This window comes from Otolemur garnettii, unplaced genomic scaffold (genome assembly GCF_000181295.1).
Source record: "Otolemur garnettii isolate 467f Iridium unplaced genomic scaffold, OtoGar3 scaffold00055, whole genome shotgun sequence".
Classification (NCBI taxonomy): Eukaryota; Metazoa; Chordata; class Mammalia; order Primates; family Galagidae; genus Otolemur; species Otolemur garnettii.
The window spans coordinates 11,908,607-11,919,101 of NW_003852450.1; the positions used below are offsets into that span (position 1 = coordinate 11,908,607).

Here is a 10,495-nt window from a genome sequence, read left to right on the forward strand (position 1 = left end):
ATCATAGAACTTCGTATTTCTCACCCGCTAGACTATTAAAATACAGTTATAAAATACATTTTTTCATTGTGTCAGAGTGTGTGTGTGTGTGTGTGTGTGTAAATTCTGAGATTGCTAGGTCTAAATTACAGTTTTATTTTCCACTATCTTTTATTTTGTTATTGCCTTTTTTATATTTTATTCTTCTCTAGTATTTAAAAGGGAAGGCTGTACATATTTATTGAAAAAATGAATTTGAAATTGCTTTTCAATAACTACATTTTAGGTTTTTGAATGTGAGAGCATCAGCAATTACCATTCAGAGAAAATGGAGAGCAACCCTTTCTGCAAGAATAGCTCGTGAGCGCTTCTTAATGGTAAAAGTACGTGTAAAAAAATTCATTTGGTAAGAACTGCATTAGGAAACAGAAAACAAAGAAAAAAGATGTCTTTAAGACCTAGTCATGTGTTTATTTCACACTCATCTCTTTCAGTCAATTAAAAAGTATATTCACCCACAAACATACAGTTTGCTAGTGTATTTGAAGATATACCTGTGCAGGCTTACCTTGTGTTATTGTACTTCACTTTATTGTGCTTTATAGATGTGTGTTTTTTGTGAATCGAAGATTTGTGGCAACCCTGTTAGGCCAGTCTGACATTTAATATCTTTTTGTTTCTATCTATTAATGTTACTTGTACATTTTTCCTTATAGAGACACCAAGCTGCTTGTGTGATCCAAGCACATTTTAGAGGCTATAAAGAAAGGCAGATCTTTCTTCAGCAGAAATCTGCTGCTTTGATCATACAAAGATATATACGAGCCAGGGAGGCTGGAAAGTGTGAAAGGATAAAGTATGTTGAACTTAAAAAATGTACAGTTATTCTACAAGCACTGGTGCGTGGTTGGTTAGTAAGAAAAAGAGTAAGTATTTTTTAGTAGAATATAGGTCTTATTGTGAAAGTATTTGATGTTAAATAGTGTTAAGAAATTTTGGATTTTGGAGAATAATTTCAGAACAAATATTGCAATTAACTTGAATACATTCAGCTATTGGAGAACCACATAATAAGAACATTGGTTGTCAATTTCAATGATTTTTTTTTCAATGATCTTACTAATTCCCACAAATGCTTACCACCAAAGATGCAAAATAAAATTTCTCTCCTATAATAAACCTTAACAAAGGAACTGGAAGAAATATGAGGCCAATTTTTATTCCAGCAGCTTTACTGCCAATAAGCAACTTTGAGGTGTTGCAACTACCAGTTCTATAACAGCTTCTGCATCATCTTGAGCAAAAGAATCCTTTTTATGGAGCCCATGACATTTGGGTTTCTAATGTGTGAAATACTGGTATTGACAAAATAATTTGATTTGAAGTGTCAAAAGAGAAATTGTTTTGTATTTTGTTCATTAAGTGTAAACTGGAAGCCCAAAGCTTATGTTACAAGAGACCTACACTATACTATCTAATAGTGGAGAAATTAATTCATATAATTTTGTCTGATTTAATATTACCATCTCCAAAAGTTCTGCTTGAAATACTGTAACCTTTTAGTTTAGTATTTATACCCTTCTCTAAGTACATTGCGAAGCCTAAACTATCTGTCTAGTTATATTAAATGCTATCATTATTTAGTAAAGTTTTCAATTTATAATTTTGCTTTCTATATCCTAAGTCATGAGTTGCACTATGGACATATTATATAGTAAAAGATTATTGTCTCTTTGAATGAAATATCAATAATCGTAATAATTAAAAGTTAATTTATGTTTACTAGTTTACTACATCAATATTTTGATACTGAAGTTTTACAGAAACAAACCTTGTTTGATTATTTTAGGAATCAGATAATTACTAATATTCTTTCTTCTTCTCCCCTTTAGAATTTAGAACAGAAAGCCAAAATACGGCTTCTTCACTATACTGCAGCTGCATATTATCACCTGTCTGCTCTTAGAATTCAAAGAGCATATAAACGTCACATGGCAAGGAAGGCTGCTGACAAGCAGGTTTATTCAGCCATCTGTATTCAGGTTAGCTTTCCATTTGCAGTAAAATTATATGATATAATTTTCTGTTAGAAATATTGGATATACATATAATAAACACTTTCCAAATGTCTTATGGTAAGGTCATACAATATTTAGCCTTTTACCATATACCTTTAGAATGACTGGAGGGTAAAAATAGATCAGTATTTTACAGCATGGAAATAAAGTTATGAATTAATTCTTTGATAAAACTGTCCTCTTTTTACACTCCTGCTATCAGAGTTGGAGAGTGCCTGTTTCTCTACATCCTTGCCAATATATACCATCAGAAAACTTTCTGATTTTTGCCATTCAAATGAACAGGAAAGATTATCTCATTTTTGTTTTAGATTTACTTGGTAGCTAGCAGTTCTGAAATTTTTTTCATGTGTGTTTGTTATTCAAGTTGTTATCTGTGTATTCTATGCTTTTTTCCTTAATGTTTTTTTCATGTATTTTGCCCATTTTTTCATTGGATATTCTCTGTTATGATTTATAGGAGGTCTTTATATATTCTGGAAAAGAATAGTATACATTAACATATGGTTACATATAATTTATTTGGTGAAAAAACAAATTGCAGAATTACGCATACAGTTTGATAGAATTTACAATATAGATTGTAAAATGAGGGAACTCTTGTACAGGGTTAAACATACCTGAATGCACCCACCTGCACATACTACCCTCAACACACATGGACTAGAAGGGGTTCTACCAAATAAAGTGGGAGAAGTAATACTGTTAAGGACAGGGAAAGATATTTCAGTATATTGTTCTGTTTCTTTCATTTATGTATATTGAGTATGTGAATGTATTTTTTTAAAAAAACTGTGAGATAAAAATTTTAAAAATATCTTTATTTTTAACAGAGATGGTTTCGAGCAAGATTACAACAAAAGAAGTTTATTCAGAAATGTCATAGCATTGTTAAAATTGAGCATGAAGTTCAAGAATGTCTGAACCAGCAAAATAGGGCTGCATCAGTAATACAGAGAGCTCTTCGCCGTTTTCTCCTTCGTAAAAAGCAGGAAAAATTTAATAGGGGAATCACTAAAATTCAGGTAACTAAAATTTGCATGGTTTTAGTTCAAAACTTTAGTTTATAATTTAGCCAGTAAGTCAGACAATCAAGTTTTCCTGAACTCATCCTACAAAATGTGCTACTCTATATCTGACACATTAAAAAGTCACATACATTTAAAAAAAACTACAAAATTACCCAGTAAAATAACTCAAATAGTATACTACCATAATTTCATTGCTAAGCGCTTTCTTTTCAAATTCCCCAGAGGAGGTTTATGTTTAAGAAATGAAAATATTATAAAGTTTTGGGGGTGGTTGTCTGTTTGTTTTTTGAGATAGAGTCTCACTCTGTCACCCTGGGTATAGTGCTGTGGCATCATAGCTCATAGCAACCTCAAACTCATGGGCTCAAGTGATTCTCTTGCCTCAGACTCTTGAGTAACTGGGACTGCAGGCACCCATCACAATGCCCAATTATTGTTTTTTTAAGGGATGATGTCTCACTTTTGCTCAGGTTGGTCTTGAACTCCTGACCTCAATCCACCAACTTCAGCCTTCCACTTCCAGAGTGCTAGGATTACAGGCATGAGCCCCAGTGTCCAGAACATTACTATAACATTCTGAATAGATTTAGAAGTCTTTGGTCAATGAAGGCTGCCTCATTTACATCTATTTCTACCTCCAAATTATACTCATATATGTTTCTTTTTCATAAAATTGATTTTGTTATTTTGAGAATCTGAATTTATATTTTAATTGAAATGTATCTGATCATGAATTTGCTGAAAATATTTACATTGTGGGAATATAGATATATGTTCAATACATTATTGACTGTAATCTTAAAATTACTTATTTTTATCTCTTTAAGGCGTTATGGAGAGGCTATTCTTGGAGGAAGAAAAATGATTGTACAAAAATTAAATCTATACGACTAAGCCTTCAAGTTGTTAATAGGGAGATTCGGGAAGAAAACAAACTCTACAGAAGAACTGCACTTGCACTTCATTCTCTTTTGACATATAAGCACCTTTCTGCCATTCTTGAGGCATTAAAGCACCTAGGTTTGTTCTAACGCTATCTCAATATCTTGTGTAAGGTTAGGAATTTTTTTTTTTTTTCAATTTTTGGCCAGGGCTGGGTTTGAACGGTATATGGGGCTGGCACCCTACTCCTTTGAGCCACAGGCACCGCCCTTAGGAATGTAATTTTTACCTTTTTTTTTTTTTTTTGAGACAGAGTCTTAAGCTGTCACCCTGGGTAGAGTGCTGTTGCTCTCTACAGCTCACAGCAGATCAAACTCTTGGGCTTAAGCGATTCTCTTGCCTCAGCCTCCCAAGTAGCTGAGACTACAGGTGCCCGCCACATCACCTGGCTAGTTTTTGGTTGTAATTGTCATTGGCAGGCCCGGGCTGGATTCAAACCCGCCAGTTCTGGTGTATGAGGCTGGTGCCCTAGCCACTTGAGCTACAAGCACTGAGCTGTATTTTTACCTTTGAATGTTTACAAATATTATTATAGTACATTATTAGCTAAACTTCAGTTTTAAATGTGTGCTTTATTCTGTTTTGTTTTTTTTCCTTTCAGAGGTGGTCACTAGATTGTCTCCACTTTGTTGTGAGAACATGGCCCAGAGTGGAGCAATTTCTAAAATATTTGTTTTGATCCGAAGTTGTAATCGTAGTGTTCCTTGTATGGAGGTCATCAGATATGCTGTACAAGTCTTGCTTAATGTGGCTAAGGTAGTTTTTCATTTTAATAATGAAACATTCTTTGATCAACAGATATGATCCTACATATTAAGTTTATGCTTGTTCATCACGAGAACTTAGTTCTCTAACTTAAAATTCATTTATATATGAGAGTATTAGGGGAAAGATGTTTATTAACTCTAATTTTGGATAAAAACACTAATTTCTATTATTTTCTTTTCTTTATAATAACAATGATTACCTTTCAGTACTTAGTACATGCTAGTTATTTTATATGCATTAATCCTTACAGTAATCTTCTAAAGTAGTTCATATTATTATTCCCATCTCGTAGAAAAAGAATAATAATAATTACAGAAGTTAGATTCCTCTCCCAAGAACCTATGCTTAAGTGGCGTATGTGAATTTGGATCCATTTTCATCTGTCTCTAGAACTGATGTTGTTATCCACTGCATAACATCAAAATATTATTACCTCATAATCACATTTAACATAAAGAAAAATACTGCCATAACTTAGTTCTGCTATAACTGTTACTCTGTGTATCAAAGGCCAAAAGGCCTAAGACTAGTAGCTAAGTCTAGGATCAAACTGTATACTAGTATCTGTATCAAAGTATATGTGTATCAAACTGTATACTAGTATCTGTATCAAACTATATGTACCGTCTAAAGTAGTTAGATAAAAGATTTATCTTCCCTACCCAAACCCTCAATCACAACTTTACTTGAATTTCATGTTGAGAAACAGTGGTTAATAACACAGACAGAAGCCAAACTAACTGGGTTTGAATCCCAGCTCCGCAGCTTACTACTGGTCACTTAGCTTCTTTGTGCTTCACTTTGCTTAAAACACGGTACCTCCCTCAAAATGTTATTGTGAGGATTAAATGAGTCAATACACATAAAGTGCTTGGTGCGTAAATATGTCGTACAGGTGTTAACTGTGAATGTTGTTATTTTTATTAATCATTGTTACCATGCAAATTTCAGTATGAATCTAATGATGCAGTTAGATAAATAAAGCATTAAAATATATCCTAGACTTAATTAGTATCAAATTTATTTTGGTATATTTCAGAGCAAGCTTATCTTCTTCTAACGGAGCATATAATAGGTTACTATCAAGATCTTGCCTTTATTGTTATCTTACACTATAATTATCACAGAGATTCTTACGATAATGGTCCTTAAAAGCTGGCTTTTTTTGTCTTCAATTTTATGTTCATTTTTTTGAATTTTAAATTTGATCCATTTTATGTGAAACTTTTAGAAGTAGATGGGAAGGAAAAAGATTAAAAGTGCAAATATACATATAACTTTTAACTTCATCTGTTCTCTTTAAGTATGAAAAAACTACTTCAGCAGTTTATGATACAGAACACTGTATAGACACGCTGTTGGAGCTTTTGCAGATGTACCGAGAAAAGCCCGGTGACAAAGTTGCAGACAAGGGTGGAAGCATTTTCACAAAAACATGTTGTTTGTTGGCTGTTTTATTGAAGACAACAAATCGAGCCTCTGTAAGTATTAATCAGTTACCTTTCTTTGAGGTTATTTTTCTGTGTTCTTAAGTAATTATCCTGTGTTCCTTTAGCAGTTATCACTCTAAAATAGGGGTTTGTGTGTGTTAAAACCTGCTTTTTGCACAGATGAAACGAATTCAGGATAGATTTGAGTTGCTTCTTTCTGACAAAGTAAAGAAACTGAATTCTCAAATAGAATTTAATACAGACCCTTAAAGCAACCATTTCCCATTTACTGGAGAAAATAATAAATTATCTTAACAGAACAGAAAACCAGATAAGTAAAGCTCATCTTCCTGTAACCATAACTATATTTCAGGCTTTTCTATGAGGAGAATTCTCTGAGTTATTCTTTCTAGGTGTCAGAATTAACACAGGGGAAAATCATAGGCTATGATTGGATTATGCCCTTTATCATGACAACAATGCAAACCACTAAAGAGTTATGTAAGGGAATATTTTTCAATTTAAATTTTAACATCACTCTGGCTATTGATTTGAAAATTACTTTAGGAGAGTGTGCGTGCATTATAGGAAGACCATTAAGGGAAGAGGAAAGTGTAGATACATAGTGTTTTGGGCAAGAGATTGTACCTGACCTAAGGTTGTGTGGATGACTTTGGAAACTTGAGGTGATATTTACCTTGGTAACTGGATATAATAGGTATATTGACTGTAATATTTTCTTCACTCTTGCCTTGCAGATTAGTTCTAAATCAATCTACTTGCTGAACTTGGAGAGCTTTTTCTTGAAAGGCTCAAAAGTTTATTACAGAGTATTTATTTGTTATGATCAATTTTGCTCATTTAGAAAAGATACAAATTTTGTTATTAGTTTATATTTATTAAAGGCTGTACTATTTTTACATGTTTTATTTATGAAAGCTGTGCATTTTATTTTTTAGGATGTACGAAGTAGATCCAAAGTTGTCGACCGTATTTATAGTCTCTACAAACTTACAGCTCATAAATATAAAATGAATACTGAAAGAATAATTTATAAACAAAAGAAGAATTCTTCCATAAGCACATCCTTTATTCCAGAAACACCTGTAAGGACCAGAATAGTTGCAAGGTAAATAGTTACATATACTTTGTAATTATGTGTCACCATTCATTCATTTAACAAATATTGAGCACTTACCATAAGCATGACATCATGCTTGACAATGGAGAAAAAATATGAAAAAGAACAGAATATTTGGTAAATGTAAAGGATGCAATCTCAGTTAATAATGTACTGTAGCTTTGGGTATTGAATAGTTATTTAACAAACCCCTTGCATTAAATAGTTAAGAGTTAAGACTAAGAAACTTGTTATTAAGTTATATCTTTTTTTTTTCTTTCCTTTTTCCCTAAATAAAGGACCAGCTATAGTATTTAAGAGCTTCTATGAATTTTTCTTGGCCAGGGTGTCAACCTTCAATCCTCCCTGGATTCTTGAAATTTTTCTTTCTAGAGGACTTCTTTTTGAGACCTCATATTAATTTCTGAGGGCTACTGTAACAAATTACCACAAACTTGATGGCTTTAACCAGCAGAAGCTTATTTTCTTAAAGTTTCTGGAAGCCAGAAGTTCACAGTGTTGGTTTTCAGGATGATCTTCCCTCTGGAGGCTCTAGGGGCACATTCCTGCCTTGATTCTTCCAGCTTCTGTTGGCCTTCAGTGTTCTGTGAGTGGTGGTTATATAACTCCACGCTCTACCTCTATCTTCACGTAGGCTTCTCTTCCTTCTTCTTTCCTTCTTCTCCTCCTCCCTCTGTGTTTCTTATAAAGACACTCATCACTGGATTTAGGGCCATCCCAGATAATCCAGGATAATTTTATTTTGGGATCCTTTACTTAAGAATATCTGGCTTGGTGCCTGAGGCACAGTGGCTAGGGCACCAGCCACATACACTGGAGCTGGTGGGTTCAAACCCAGCCCAGGCCTGCCATACAACAATGACAGCTGATAGCTACCACCAAAAAATAGCCGGGCATTGTGGCAGGCAGCTATAGTCCCAGCTACTTGGGAGACTGAGGCAAGAGAATCGCTTAAAGCCAAGAGTTTGAGGTTGCTATGAGCTGCAACGCCATGGCACTCTACTGAGGGTGATGCAGTGAAACTCTGTCTCAAAAAAAAAAAAAAAAAACTGCAAAACCCCTTTTTCAAATCAGATGATAACCTCAGGTTCTTGGAATTAGGTGATGGAAATGGCATTTTATTGGGCAGCATAGAGTTCAGGAAAATGATAATTAGTAAACAAATAAGTGGATAAAGTAATAAAGATTATAACAAGTGCTAAGATGATAATTTGAGTTCCCACAAGTTGGGAATTGTGACTGGGAAATGTCTGTGGTACTGTTTAAGGTGAGGACTGAAGGATAAGAAGTAAAGGGAAGAGTCGAAGAAAGGGAAGGACAGCATGAGTTTTGTTTTAGATAAGCCTGAGAAACCTATGATGTAAGTAAAAGAAAAACACAAGTAAGCTATTGGAAAAATCCAGTAGACTGGTTGTGTAAAATTTTTTTTTTTTTTTGGAGTTTTTGGCCAGGGCTGGGTTTGAACCTGCCACCTCTAGTATATGGGGCTGGCACCCTACTCCTTTGAGACACAGGCACCACCCTGGTTGCATAAATTTTTTAAGCAATATTCAGCTGAATAGGAATGGAGAAGGTAGATATTTTGATTCCATGGGAAACCACATAGGAATTTTTCAGATGTGTTCAATAGAAGATAGAGGCAAGAGGGTTAATTTAATTGCATTTGCAAATAGAATGACTATAGCTGCACCTGATCTAGATAAGAAGGAAAGTAAGAACACTATCATGGATGATAGGAACACGTTGAGGTCGAATGAATTGGAGATTCCAGGTGGAAAAATCGCTTCAGGGGCAGTATTAAAGCAGATGATGTGGATGAGTCAGAAGTCATATCTACAGAGTGTCCGAGGCGTCACTGGTGGTATACCTTCTGATGATGGCAAAGTTTGTCTGTGACAATGTGATGAGGGTGTGGTTGAGGTGGAACAGAAAGAAAGGGGGCAGAAACTGACCAGGTTGTTGACTTTTTGACCATAAGGATTTTGGTGGTATTAAGAATGGTGACTGGAGTTAAGAGAAGACCAAGAATCAGGTTTACAGCGAAAAAGACAATGCGAATTTGGTTCATAACCGGAAAAGGCAGTGATAAAGCTAATTAAAAGGCGTAAGCTTCAAGAAGCCAACGTCAGTTTATAGGAAGGATGAAGAGCAATGGTCTGGAATGAACTGGACAGAATACTGTGAAGTTTCCCCACCTCCTTGAGAGGATTGTAATGGAAAGAATGTGTTTAGGAATAGCCACATTTTAATTAAGATAATAAAAGTTTAGAAGAATAACTTTATTAATGCTATGTTGTTGTTGTTGTTTTAATATAGACTTAAGCCAGATTGGGTTTTGAGAAGAGACAGCATGGAAGAAATTACAAATCCCTTGCAAGCTATTCAAATGGTGATGGATACACTTGGCATTCCCCATTAGTAAATGTAAACATTTTTACTGTATATAGTATAAAGAAATGTTAAAGCTAATTGTGAATATGTAGTGGGTTTTTTTTCTCTGTATACAACTTTTATAATCTGGCTTTGTATTAAAATTAAATATGTAACAACTGAATTTATTATATTCTTCATTATTTCTTTTATTATTTAAAATCTTCATATAACAAACTAATGTGTCCAAAGGTGATTTTAATACTGTTATTCATGTCTATTTTAAAATATTATTAGTTTGAATATAATATTCCTAAGGGAAATGATACTTATTACTCCTATTTTATAGATAAATTGAGGCATTTTTATAAAACAAATTTTGCAAATTGAAGATTCTGTCTATTCAGAAGTAAGAAGATTATAAAATAATCCCACAAATCCCTGTCAATAGCATCTTTATTTGTTTTCTTGACTGGCTAAAGCTTCCAAATAATCAAGCAAGCCCTTCCTTCTCAGGAAATTAAAAGAATGTAACCTGCTACTATATTTTCTAAAAACTGTTAACATTGAACTAATTGGGGTTCCAATTTGAGGATCATGATATTGTTTATGATAGAAGCTTTTCTAGTTGCATACTATAGACCTGAAAAGTGATTGAGTGTTGGATATAACTTGCTTTGGGTCACTGTTACCAGTACCTGTCTGGTTCCAAGGCCATAAAAGCCCAATTCTCATGACCATTTGAAATCTGATAGG

At 33.9% G+C, this 10,495-nt stretch overlaps 1 protein-coding gene across 2 annotated transcripts in view; it reads left to right on the top strand.

Moving 5' to 3' along the window:
* Positions 1–9,995, top strand: part of ASPM (abnormal spindle microtubule assembly) — a 48,848-nt gene extending 38,853 nt beyond the window's left edge. For both annotated transcript variants that reach the window (XM_003792310.1, XM_012806620.1), the window contains 9 exons: positions 266–362; positions 696–905; positions 1,872–2,021; positions 2,891–3,082; positions 3,916–4,108; positions 4,632–4,786; positions 6,103–6,279; positions 7,188–7,357; positions 9,686–9,995. In XM_003792310.1, the coding sequence (XP_003792358.1) occupies positions 266–362; positions 696–905; positions 1,872–2,021; positions 2,891–3,082; positions 3,916–4,108; positions 4,632–4,786; positions 6,103–6,279; positions 7,188–7,357; positions 9,686–9,788 (1,447 nt within the window). In that variant the 3' untranslated portion in view covers positions 9,789–9,995. The remainder of the gene's footprint in view (positions 1–265; positions 363–695; positions 906–1,871; positions 2,022–2,890; positions 3,083–3,915; positions 4,109–4,631; positions 4,787–6,102; positions 6,280–7,187; positions 7,358–9,685) is intronic.
* The last annotated feature ends 500 nt before the right edge of the window (positions 9,996–10,495 follow it).